Raw genomic sequence first — 13717 nt, forward strand, 5'->3', positions numbered from 1 at the left:
GTTCAAGGCCAGCCTGATCTACAGAGTGAGTTCCAGGACAGCCAAGGCTACACAGAGAAACCCTGCCTCAAAAACAAAAACAAAAAACAAACAAACAAAATAGATGCCTTAGAGTCCCATGAAAAGTGTTTGCAAACCCACTGCCTTGAAACAGTTGAGTATTATTGTCACATTAACACAACAAACACAGCAAGTTTGACTAACCTTTAACACATGACATAATTTCACAGGTCTGAAAATGTCTAACATATGGATAAATATTTTGTGACACTTAAAGTGTGTTTGATGTCCTGCCTACGAAGTTCTGCTTATGTTGATACACGAGTACTAAATAACACATCTAGATTGTTCTAGTGAGAAAGCAGCTGAAGCCGCTCCAAGTTTAAACAGGAGACTTAGTGACAGACAGACAGACAGACAGACAGACAGACAGACCTGAATGGAAGCTGCAGCAGGTGCTGCTTGAGGCTTGCTTATTCTAACAGTCAACTTTGAGCAGCACTAGAATGCACACACCTAGAGCGTCAATGCCCCGACTGTCGGAGACGAGAAGGTTGAATCACAAGACACCTCTGAGACCACAGCCATGTGTCTGACTGCAGACGGGGGGTTGGTGGGTGTGTGAGCAGGTTTCACAAGATGGAAGTCACCATTCAGTGCGCAAAGCAATCAGCTCATAGTGACAGTCACTGCCTTAGTGAAGCAACGCTTTGGATGGCAGCAGATTTCCTAAGAGGGGAAGGCAGACTAGGATTTCATTGGCAAAAGGAATGCAGCTGGGCACTTTCCAGAGGTGGCTTCTGCCTTAGCCTTGCACTGCCGACACTGCTGAGGAAGCTGTGGGAAGGATGAACCTGGCCAGCGGAAGCCATAGGAATTCAGCCCAGCCCAGGCAGAGGACAGACAAAGCAGTGGAATACCACAGAGGACACCTCTGTGGTCACATGCCTATGAAAACCACAGGCTTCTTTCTTTCCATGAGGTATCTGTGGATCAGTGACTGGGAGAGAAAACAGGAGCTTCCACAGGCTAGGAATGGCATGGGCTCTTCCAGAAATGGCCACCCTTTCTTACCTACGCTTTTCTTTAATCTGACCCATCTTAAAGCTACCCCAGCGGCCCACCATCATTTAGAACTGGAATGCAAAAAACCAAGAATGTGGCAAATGAGGAACAGCAGGCTTCTTGGCAGAGCCTCACCTTCTCTGACTCCCTTGTGATGGATCAGGCTGGACCCCACATGGTCTCTGGGACTGACAGGAAGGTGGACAGAACCCCAGGAAGAGCTCAGAGCCTTTCCAGTCCAGGCCACCCAGTCCAGCCATTGCGGCAGCCTGATACCACAATCTGAGAAGGCTGGCAGTGGTCCAGGATACAAAGCTAAAAATTTCACTCTGGTTTTCTTTGGCTCATCTTCAATGATTAAGAAAAAGTTCAGACCTTTTCAAAGTATATAGATTTTTTTCCAAGTATTTTTGTAAGTTGATTGCCTTTGGACTCACGGCCCAGAGCTTTAAGCCTTTTACTTTCTATGTTTCTTTGAGAAGCGCCTTATGCCATTGGTCTATCTTTTTTTTTTTTTTTTTAATTAGGGAGCTTTGAATTGCTGTAAAGTCAATTTTAGCATTTAATACTCACTGCTGCAGCGTCTCAAAGCCTTGCTGCTTATAGAGAAGTTCTTGCTTCATCTGGGAGAGTTCTCTCTTCAGCTTTTTAACCTTGCAAGAGAAATCAGGGCGGCCATTAATGTTTATGAATTAGTAACAGCACATTATTTCAGAAGTTAGCAAGCTAACAAACCTTTTACCACTTCTCCGTTACAAACATTGGGGGGGAGGGGGGGGGTCCGTGAGTTACATTTAAATTATCAGTGGCGTGCACAGCTGCCACGACTCAGTCACTCACTCAGCAACACTGTCAACACTGGACAGCATCCTGATCTTTGCTTTGTGTTAAGCAGCCAGTCAGGGTCACATGAGGACTCTATACCTTTGACTTCTCCTCTTCTTTTACTGGGCTCTGGGTGACCAGCTATGCCCTGGTTTCTCACACAAGCCCACTGACACACGCCTCAGGGACCTCACACATGCTATCACACTTTGCCTGAGGCGCTGCCCAAGCCTCCCAAGGTTGACTCCTCCCACACGTCTCTGAGTTAGTTTATGTCACCTTCTCATTAGCATTTCCCAGATCACTCTCCCTAGTCCTTGCTCTGCTTTATTTACCCCAGAGTATTCTTCAACAGCTGCATGGGTGCTCTGCCTGCCACCTGCCAGGGGACAGTAGGCTGCATGAAACCACAGACATCCCAAACATCTGCAAGGGTTCTAAGCAAACTAAGTGATTAATAAAAACGTGTCATCACACTGATAGAAACCCTGTTCCTGTAATCTGCTACATTCTTTGGCAATAATGATGTGACAGGCTGACAGATGAGGAAAGCTGCACCTGCCTGGAGTTTAGTCACAATTCAGTGAAGGCCCTCACATGAGCAGCAGGAACTCACTTCCACGCATCGAGTGATAGCTTTTAAAAAAGTAAATTCTGTTGTACCATATTTTAATGTGTTTCTGGAGTTTTATTTTTTATTTATTTTTCTCATTCTGAAGTATTTATTGACTCTGTCCTGTGGCCAGGTCTGGGCCTGAGGCATGGACAGAGATAGCAGTCTCTGACTCATCCTGCCCCAGGGTCCTTACTAAAGCACAGAAGAGCTGGGCTCTGTAGAAATACTCATGCAGTGAAAAGAAGCTTTACAAACACAGAGGAAAAGTTCAGCGTGTGATGAGATGCACAGGGGTCTGGGGCTCCGGGGCTCCGGGGCTCCGGTTGGTGTGAGGGGTTGGACAGAGGCCATCTGAGGAAATGCCCTTAGGTGGGGTATGAGGGTGAGTAAGTGTGCTCTCGGTAGAAAGGGAAGGCACTCAGCGTTAGACAAGTGCTCAGATCATAAAGCCACTTGATTCTCAGGATTAAAGAGGGCTCCTGTTGCTGGGTCACAAGGAAGGGGAAGCCTGGGCTACAAAAGATCAGAGATGTAGTCTTGAAGCCATGTTGAATATTAATGCCTTGTGTTAAGAGCAACGAGAACTGTCCTGGGTGGGGTGTGTGTGTGTGTGTGTGTGTGTGTGTGTGTGTTTGTGTGTGTGAACTTGAATGGCAATTGAGAAAATGCTTCCCCTCCATCAGACCAGCAATAGGAGCGAGTGTCTGTGGAGCATTTTCTAGGTTAACGGCAGGTTGGGATGGGCAGTGCCCCTAAAAAGGTGGTCCTGAGAGGTGAAAGAAAGCAGGCTGAGTGAGCCAGGAGAGGGCGAAGAGCAGGCCAGTCAGAAGTGTTCCTCTAAGGCTTCTGCTTCAGTTCCAGCCTTGAGTTCCTGCCCTGCCCTCTCGTATAAGGTAAGTAAATCCTTTCTTGCCCACGTTGGTTTGGTTAGGTGTTTCGAGTGGGAAAGTGCACTAACACAGGAATCAGGGAGGGATTTCACAGCAAGCACTGCTCTGTGATGCTCAAGGATCACAGTGATGACTGCCCTGGTGGACCAGTGGGACCTGTGGTTCCTGCTTCCTGTGCGCTGGGATGAGGGCAACTGCTTCAGAGAGCAGAGCTCGGATGAGGCAGAAATCCACAGGACTTAGTGTGCTGGGGAAGGGAACAGGTAGCAGAAATCCCTTTCAAGTACCTGGCTTGGGACCCCTGAGGAGGAAACTACCTTCCCAAAGAGCAGGGCTCAATCTGGGAGATGCTACAGTCATGTGGAACATGTGGACTTGATGTTCACAAAGTGTCTAGATTAGAGAAAGAAAGCAGACGTGGAGACATGCAGATGATACAAAACATGAGATCACCTTGACAGTAAAAGCCTCAAATACCTTCATTATCCAGCAACCCTGGAGAAGAGACGAACTAAACAGAAAGAGTGGGAGGGGGGGATCATGAGTGTGTGAGAGGTCAGAAGAAAAGGCAGGTGCTGTGGAAGTCATGTCTCTGTGGAAACACACAGTACTTTAATTAAAATTCAGTATTTTATGCCTTAAGTTCAATCTGTTGTTTCACTGTACCCACTTATATTTTATCATGGAAAATAATACAAGTAATTATATTTCTAGAAGTTAGGCCAGTGCTATCAGAATGCAGAGAAGAAAGAGATGGGTGGGGGTACCTGATGGAGACAGAGGTGGACGCCCTGGAACGGAAGCTGTGGTGAAGAGCAAAGACTGACAGAACATTCATGGAGCATGGGAGAGACACTAGCCATTCACACGTCAAAGGAGGCACGAGTAATCAGCGGCTCATCCCTGTGTGCTTGTGAACCTGACAACATGCTCGTACTTTTTGTTAAAAAGACAATAACCCTTCAATTTAAAACAAAACAAAAAAGCATATCACAAAGTCAGTAACAACTCAAAGAGATGGGCTGAAAACTCTCTTTACTTTTGAAAAGCGAGTTGGTAGAGACTTATTGAGACCATATAAAACTGCTGAATTAAGCCAATCAGTGTTACACACTGACAAAAAGTGTCCTCCTCAGAGTCACTGAGGATAGAACGACAGATCAATTTACATGTTTCAGATAGTCTGTGTCTTGGAGATACTAGCTCGCTTCACATTCACCACAGTGATGACCAAGAGGTGAAGACACCAAGCAGCCACCGACAAATGCAGAGGGAATAAGCTGTGTACCTACAATGAGACAGCATTCAGGTTCACAAAACAGTCAGAAGATGCTGTGGTATATGTCAGCACAGATGGGCCCTGAGAAAAGAAAGCCACTCACAGAAGGATAGCACACGGTTCTACTTACACAAGCCGTGTAAGCTGACTCACAGACTCACAGGAGAAAGAAGAGCATCGGGGGCTGGAGGAAGGGCACGGGGAGCTGCTGTTCAGTGGGAAATAACGCATTCCACTGTGCAACAGTGCACCTGTGGTTAGCAATTCAGCACTGTATACTCAACATGTGTTAGGCTCGTGCTAAATGTTCCTATCACACATAATAAAAGCTGAAATTTTAAAAATCTAAATTTAATTCTGACCACCCTGACCTTTGGATTTTATTGTGTATGGACCAATGACAAAGGAGGCTAACCTGAGCCGCCTTGGCCTCACGTTTTTTAATTTACCTAACACTGGCTGTAAGAACAAACCTTCCTAGCTTAGGCAGTCTGGTACATTACCTGAATGGTTCTTACTTCCCAAGTATCGATTTTAAAATCAAATGGATTTTGTTTCTTAATTGTGAAACAATTCACTCCCATTATATTGACTAATGAGAACAGGTCTGGTTTCTAGCCAGACATTCTAATTGTTCTTTGGCTTTGTGTGGATGGACTTCCATTCAGCTTTCCTCACTAGCTATGGGAGAGCATGTTACCACGCTTGTTACTCCAAGGCACCCAGCTGGAAGACCATGCTGTCTGCATGCCGAGCACACACTCTAGCGCATGCTGTAGCACACGCTCTCACACATGCTGTAGCACACGCTCTAGTGCATGCTGTAGCACACGCTCTCACACATGCTGTAGCACACGCTCTAGTGCATGCTGTAGCACACGCTCTAGTGCATGCTGTAGCACACGCTCTAGTGCATGCTGTAGCACACGCTCTCTCACATGCTGTAGCACACGCTCTAGTGCATGCTGTAGCACACGCTCTCACACATGCTGTAGCACACGCTCACACATGCTGTAGCACACGCTCTCTCACATGCTGTAGCACACACTCTAGCGCATGCTGTAGCACACGCTCTCTCACATGCTCTAGCACACGCTCTCTCACATGCTCTAGCACAGGCTTGAGCACACGCTCTCCAGGGAGGCAGTAACAGGTAGTTCTACTATTCTGGGCATAATACCAACCACTCCCATCTTCAATTCTCACAATTATGCATGATAGCGACATAATTCTAATGTTTACAATGTATGTGAGGAGCATGGGACCTGAAGAGAGAGCAGTGGGGAACCTAACAGAGAGCAGGGTGCAATCCAGGACCCAGGAGAAGTTTTAAAGCTACAGTTAGAGTTACACCAAACTGGGCTACAAGAAACCTGTAGCCTTTTCTTCCAACTTAGAAGTGTCCATATTCCTTGGCCCAGACCTGATGACATGCACAGATCCACAAGAACAGAGTTGGCAGAGTCAGAGTATATGTATAAAAACCATTTTATACATAGCTTTCCTTGAAATCAAACTCACAATGCATAGTGTGAAGTCAGAGGCAAGAGACTCAAGACCTTTGCACATTTCCTGCTTTCTCTACTGACTAAGCTAAAGTCACTGACATTTTAAATCAACTTCAAAGTTATTTCTAAAAACTAGGAAGACACGGTGATTGAGTGCATATGGCTGGAGACCTCAGCAGCTCTTCTCACTTGGCCCAGTCCTGGTGTGCTGTTTTATTTCAAACGCAGGAGACTCAAGAGGATGATGAGGAGGAGAAGTAAATCTGAAACCTGTGGGCCTCTGAAAGATCGGGAGACAGGCAGGTTTCCCAGGCTTGCCCCTGGGGTGAACCCAGCAGCATTAAAGCTATAATGAGCAAAGTGGTATTTTACTAATGAGTCCCTTCCCCTTTCACGGTCACTCTACCGTTGCACAGGAAGCCCCTCTATAAGACAAGAAAGGGCAACCGTCACCCTGCTCCTCCTGGGAATCTCTCAGCTACCCTACCCTGCTCCCAATCTACACCACACCTCATCATCTCTGGATAACAAGAGGACCAAGTCTCCTTTGTTGCTCACACTGTATTTAGTAGTGCCCACTGCTGCTCAGCTTGAACACCTAAGACAGCGCAAAGACTGGCTGTAGAGAGGGGAAAGTGCTTGCTGTGCATGCCTGACAACTCCTGGAAAACACACACACAAAATAGAACTGACTCCACGAGGTGCCCTCTAACACTTGCAATCAGGGTACAAGTGTGTGTGTGGGAGTGTGTGTGTGTGTGTGTGTGTGTGTGTGTGTGTGTGCGCGCGCGCACAATTTTAAAGACATGAGTAGAAACTCAAACTTATCCATTGGAAAGGTTCTTCCCCATTACTGTGTTACTATTTTAAGTAAATCATATTCAGATGTTAAGCTATGCATTCCTAGGAAGAAGCCCATGTTGGTCATAATATATTATTTTTAAATGTTGCTGTAATTACTTTAGGATTTTGGCATCTAGGCTTATATACCTGATATATACATTTTTTTAAAAAATTCTCACCCGAGCCAGATACACAATTTGCTGTTAAATTTGTTTAATCCTCTTTCTCTGAAATCTCAACGTTTGTACAATGCAGGTTTGTTTTGTTTTGTTTTGTGTTGGCCTTTTGTTTTATTTTGTTTTTAAGACTGAGTCTTACCATGTAGCTCTGGCTGGCCTGCAACCTGTTATATACAGAAGGCTGGCCTCAAGCAGAGAGATTCACCTGCCTCTGCTTCCCAAGAACTGGGACTAAAGGCATGTGCCACCCCACATGGCTTGAGTCAATTTTGATCCATAATTAAAAAATTTTTTTTCATTTCATCTCAAATTTTAAATGTAGTAAGTATAAGTTTCTTATAATATTTGCTATTTTGGAAGTGATAGTTTCATCTCTTTTATGCTTTAAAAAAAAAAAAAGTCCCTCCTTACACACACCTTTTTTTTTTCCCTTTTAATTCTTTCTCACTTTTGAGTCAATCCTGAGAAACATCTGTCAATTCAGTAAAAGTACACACAATAGCAAGGAGACAGAAGCAGCCTGGACGTCCATCCACAAAGGCCCGAGAAAATGTAGCACACATACACAATGGGCTGCATTCAGCTACAAGGAGAAATGACATGTGCGGGAGAACTGACAGATCTTGAATTAGTACAGAGGGAACCCATACTCATAAAGACAGACATTACACATTCTCTCTTCTATGTAGAGCCTAGCATGTATGTAGATGGGGACTGTGTGTCACAAAACTAGAAAGGGTACCATGAGAGGAAAACCGTAATAAACAACATGTAAGACCAGACAAAAGACTACTGGGAACAAAAGATATGTAATCTTTTCTATTAAAAACGTGTTTTAATCTATGTGTGATGATGTGTGCCTTTAATCCTAGATCAGGAGGCAGAAGCAGGTGGATCTCTATGAAATCAAGGCCAGCCTGGTCTATATAGTGAGCTCTAGGCTGGCCAGTGCTACATGGTGAGACTTGGTTTAAAAAAAAAAAGTTTTAAACTACGTTTTTATTTATCCTTTTATAATGTCAGACAAGCATACAATGCATTTCAATCGTATTGGCTCCCTAGGGCCGATAAAGTGTCTTAATCTAAAACAATTCCCTTCAGTCTACTTTAAATTATTTTTCCTGTTCTGCCCGGTTGTTTGTCCAGGCTTTCTAAAACCATCGAAGTTGATCATTTACAAATGGATTTCTCCACCTGTCAATACTGTGTCTGTTCAGACTATATCCTTTCCTAGAGAAGTCAACTGCATTTAATTTTGCCAATCACTCCAAGCATGGTTCAACTAAGGGTGTTGAGAGTCAGTGTGGACAGGCTCGTGACTCACACAAGTGAGAGGAGAATCCCTCAACAACAGCGTCAATGAAGACGTTCATTTGCATCTGTTATTCAGCCTGCAGCGCCCTTAAAAATTAGACAAAGAAGTCAAATCATTAGAGAAAAAGAGAAATAAAATACCATTAAGTACATGATATGACTGATATAGTTTCAAGGTCTGGGACTGAAGTTTTGAGGGTTAAGGGGGCACAGATGTTTTAGGAACGTGACGAGTGTGCTATAAAATCACCTTGAAGTTACTAGCAGGGCATGAGCATAGCGCTTACTCGGGGCAATCTTCTCTCAATTTTTCCCAGATTCCTCTTTTTTTTCTTCATATAATTTTCAATTTCATTCCAAATCACTATGAAAGTTATACTGTATTCTTCAGCTGAACACCAACTACTAATAAACAAATTGATCTAAACATCCTAAGAATGAACCATCTAATGTAAACATTGGGGTTACAAATTAGCACATGTTATGTGTGACTACTCCTTCATCCTGAAATAAGGTCAGCCACATCTGAAACTCAGAATGTAAGACAAAGTGTGTGTGTGTGTACATGTGTGGGCGTGTGTGTGTGTGTGTGTGTGTGTGTGTGTGTGTGTGTAATGATCTTATTGGATTTTCCAGCCTGACTGTAGAACCTAAGCAGGCTGAAACCTACAATCCTTGCAATCCTCCTGCCTCGGCCTTCAAGTGCTGGGATCGTAGGCATGTACCACCACCCTCACTTTAAGCTAAAGTTTATACAAAATACAAATACAAAGATCTTTCATGTGTAGCCAAAAGTCAATCCTTATTTGTAGGGATTTATATCAAATATGTTACTATAATTTTATTACATCATTTAGAACACTACTTAAAGTAAAATATTTCATATTAATTATTTCAACTCTATTCACAATTACAAATCAAACCTTTAAATTTAACTGCCCATGGGACTCCAGGTGACATGAGTCGTCACCCATGCTTCAGTAAGTAATTCCTCACCCATGTTCCTACTAACACCATGTTCCTACATGGTGTTCCATGTTTGTATCACCAGGGTGAACCAAATAAGGGTAGTTTCTTTGGCCTGTTAATTTCTACCTGGGGTGAACAGGTGTCTATATATCCCCCAGAAAAAGCAACATAGTAATTTGCTAATATTTTTACACTGATGTATGGAACTGGTGCCTGTTTACCCTAAAACCTGTCAGTGTGGCTTGACAGAGTGTGGTAGGTGTCCAGAGCAGTGGAGTTAGTTCTTTCATTAATTACTACCTTCTATGAAAGGGGCTTTTGTGTACAGGGATTCTGCTCGGTAGGCCAGCCAGACAAGCCAGGTTGTCCACAGAGACTCTACAGTGACACCCATCTCCTTTCCCAAGTGCTTCAAGAGTCAGCAGAGCCAGGCAGAGTGAGTGCTGGCTCAGGCTCCAGCTCCAGCATCACAGCAGCAGCAGCAGCAGCAGCACAATCCAGGGTCTGATGGCTTCTAAAACCCATTTTACTGTCCATCAGTGCCAGTGACAGAAGCAAGGGTGGGACGTGTGAGGGAGGGGCAGATGGTGCCTCAAGTCCTCTTCTTCACAGAAGCACCTTTCCAAGAAGGGCATCTCTCTGACTCACCTTGTAGTCCCAAGGTAACAAAGCAGGTATGATATATACTGCCCCTTATTAAGACCAGAAATCCTGGCATAACATAGCCTTGTCAAAGACTCATTAGGAGACAGGTCTGGAGATGTGACCACTAAGGGGTCTCCTGAGATTGAGTCCTGATTGACAGATCCTTTTAATGGTTATTTGTATGAGGGACCTTAATATGTTTTTGGTTTTAGCCACTCCTCACAAAGTTTGACTATTTCCTTCCTTAAATGTGCAGACTACAGTAGCCTACTGTGGCAATGACCTGTGTTATAAAAGATAATTATGAAAACTGGTTAACATCTCCAAAGACAGTAATACCTTCCTAAAAGTCACACTCAAGTGATGGTAGAGTTTGACAAGAGTCTTAACAAAAATACCTTCATTTCCCTGTTCTAAAAATATGTTATCTAGCTGAAATAAATCGCAGTGACATAAGACATGGCATGCAGACACAACACCAAAGTATCTGAGGCCATTGCATGGTAGTCTTAAACATGTATAGGGGACCGTAGACAATGTGACCGGCTAAGGGGCCTCGGACACCTAAAGAGCATGTACTACAGGACCCCACACACCTCCTCTCCACACGCTTTCATAACATGAAGGAAGACAATCCAGACTTCCGGTATATGGACCCTGGATCTGGGCTTTGGGTCTTGTTTCTGTTTTGTCCTGGGCCCTGAAAGTAGGGCCTTGGCTAAGCCTTACCCTCAGGCCACACATGAACCCACACGGGGATTTTTCTCGTGCTTTTTTTTTTTTTTTTTTTAAAGAACAACTGCATACATTGTAAAGAAAACCAAACCCAATGGTCTATCTGAAGATACTGGGGAACCACTAAGGCCATAGAATTTATGTTAAAGGCCCCAAAAGTAAAGGGAGCAGAGGCCTGACCATAAGGAGGCCTGACCACATGCATCGCTGTCTTTTCTGAGGACCATCAGAGGAGGTGGGCGAAGGCAGCGACTGAGGCTTGGAGAACAACAGGTAGTCAGGTCCACACAGCCCAGCCGAGAGTTCAGTCTCACTGAAGCTGATGAGGTTTGCAGGGGGCATTTCACAGGCTCATGGGCAACTTGAGAGCTTTGCATAAGAGCCAGGGTAAACTGGAGACAGACCACCCTTAGGGCTAAGGACTGAGTTACAGTCGTTTCCAACTCTGACTGGATTGAAATCATCTGCCCCTGACCTAAATGCCTACAAGAAGCAAAGCTGAATGCTCTGGAAACTGCAAGACCAACAAAGCCTACAGTTATCTCTCTATTTCCACACATGTACTGTATGGCTTAAAAGCAAGCATTTGAAAGGAACAAGAACTGACCAAACGCCAACAGAAAAGCAGCCTAGACCCAAGGACCCCAAAGACACGAACCAAGCACTGGATTAACCAAAGTATGGAAATATAAAGTACTATGGCTATGTTGGTCAAAAAATGCATATTAATGTGCAGAATGTGGGCAAAGAACTAGAAACCAAAATAAACAAATGAAGCCATTTAAAAAAAAACACACGTAAGTAGAATCCAGCTGAAATAAGTAATAAAACTAAAACATCTCCAGGTGTTTAAAAATGAAGCAATATACTATACTATGATTTCCCCAAGAGGAAGAAAAATATTTGGAAACACATGACAGTAAAAAGTCAGCATCTACGGGAGAAAGAAAAAGTCGTATGTACTAAGTCATATGTACTAAGTCATTTCGAGCCTTAACACAAATATTTGGAAGAAGAGTGGTTAAAACTCTTTGGCAATATCCAGGGGGCGGGTTTGCTTGCTCAGTCTGTCTGTTTTGAGGTCTGCGCTGGGCAAGTACTTGGACGGCTAAGCTAGTCCTACTAAAAGATGTGCTCATTCTGACAGACCAATCCCACTCTTCTATCAGAAATGGATACATGTAGCTGGGCCTTGGTGGTGAACACCTTTAATCCTAGCACTCAGGAGGCAGAGGCAGAGACAGGTGATCTCTGTGAAGTCATGGACAGCCTGGTCTACAGAGTGAGTCCTGAGACAGCCAGGGCTACACAGAGAAACCCTGTCTCCAACCCCCACCCTCAAAAAAAAAAAGTGTACACGTCTGCATCACAAAATATGTATGATGTGTACATACAGGCCTAGTTATTAGTGATCGGAACCTGGAATAAACGGACGCACATCGGTGGTACAACAGAGATCGCTGTCTACCCAAGCAGTCCTTAGTAACTAACCGTGAATGTGAATGAGTCCTGAAACCATGCGGGGGAGCCGTGTACGTGGGAGCACTCCAGTTTACAAATGCCTAGGAAGGCACTAGGCTCGGTGCTAGCGAGACAAGTGTGGCTTCCAGGGAGAATGGCTGTGAGGGACCATGTGTGAGAGGACGCACAGCAGCATTTGCAGTTATGATGGGGATATGCCTCATGACCCTGGTATTTATTAAATATGAGGTAATTTGCTCATGAACAGTCCATATGATCCCCTCATCAGGGATAAACCAGATTGGTATTTAGCAGCCTGATCAAAATAATTAAAGCAATGATTGGGAAATAATCCTTCCTGAGGAAGAATGATAGACAGGCTAGGTAGTGGAAGCTGCAGGCACCTTTTTAAATACCAGGACATCTGATAAAAGAACAAAGCAGCTTAGGAGACAGAGAGGGAAAGTAAATTATCAGGATGCAAGGTTTCCCTTGCATACACTAACAGCTAATAAGAAAAGCCAACATCAGCAGCAAAGGTAATCTCAGTCTATGGCCATACTACTTGAGGGTACCAGATCTCATTTGATCTCTGAAGCTAAGCAAGGTTAGGCCTGGTTAGAACTTGGATGGGAGACCATAATAATCCAAACTTCAATCAAAGGAGAAAGACTACCCAGCAGGGCAGAGTGAAGATGTTCCTTCAGAGACAAAGCTGGAAGATAACCACACATGCTTCCTTCATGACCTGAAGCTACTCCACACTTGTTCAATAACAAACTACAATAAAAGCAATCTTACCCTTAATCGCGTGGTGGAGATCTCAGCTTTTAAAATATCAGGATCATATTTAGTGCTAGATGAAGACCCTGAGAAGACTTTAAGAGAGAGAAAAATATTATTTATAAACTGCATAATAGTAAGAGCTTAGAATTTACTGATTTTACAAGTAAGGCTTATGGGCTGAACCTGGCATCGCCAGGCCTGTAACTCCAGTTAGATAGAAGGCTGAGGAGAAAGACTGCAAAATCAAGTCCTTCCTGAGTTAAAGGGGAGGTTCAAGGGCAGCTTAGACAATTAAGTGAGAGCCTGTTTTAAAATAAGAAGTGTGTGGTCCAGCACATGCCCAGCATGCATGAGGCCCTTCCTGGTTCCGGTAACACACAAACACACAGAGAGCCAAGATATATGTTCTTTTATGGATCTGGTTTTCTTTTTTCTTTTAGAAGATAGTTTCTCATGCTTACTTCAAATCTATTTTATTTTTTGAAACAGGGTCTTACTATGTAGCCCAGGCTAGACTCAAAGCTGCAGTGATTCTCCTGCTTCAGCCTTCCAAATGCAAGGATTACTGGCATGAGCCACCAGAGCTATAAGCCTTTGTCACA

At 44.0% G+C, this 13717-nt stretch overlaps 1 protein-coding gene across 1 annotated transcript in view; it reads right to left on the reverse strand.

Annotated features, from left to right (window-relative positions):
* The window catches only part of Wwc2 (WW and C2 domain containing 2), a 166079-nt gene that overhangs the window by 59309 nt on the left and 93053 nt on the right, over nucleotides 1-13717 (reverse strand). Inside the window, exons 4-5 of the mRNA XM_034520119.2 lie at nucleotides 13131-13207; nucleotides 1639-1718 (exon numbers count right to left, since the gene is read on the reverse strand). Coding sequence (XP_034376010.1) covers nucleotides 1639-1718; nucleotides 13131-13207 — 157 coding nt within the window. The remainder of the gene's footprint in view (nucleotides 1-1638; nucleotides 1719-13130; nucleotides 13208-13717) is intronic.

This window comes from Arvicanthis niloticus, chromosome 16 (genome assembly GCF_011762505.2).
Source record: "Arvicanthis niloticus isolate mArvNil1 chromosome 16, mArvNil1.pat.X, whole genome shotgun sequence".
Taxonomy (NCBI): Eukaryota; Metazoa; Chordata; class Mammalia; order Rodentia; family Muridae; genus Arvicanthis; species Arvicanthis niloticus.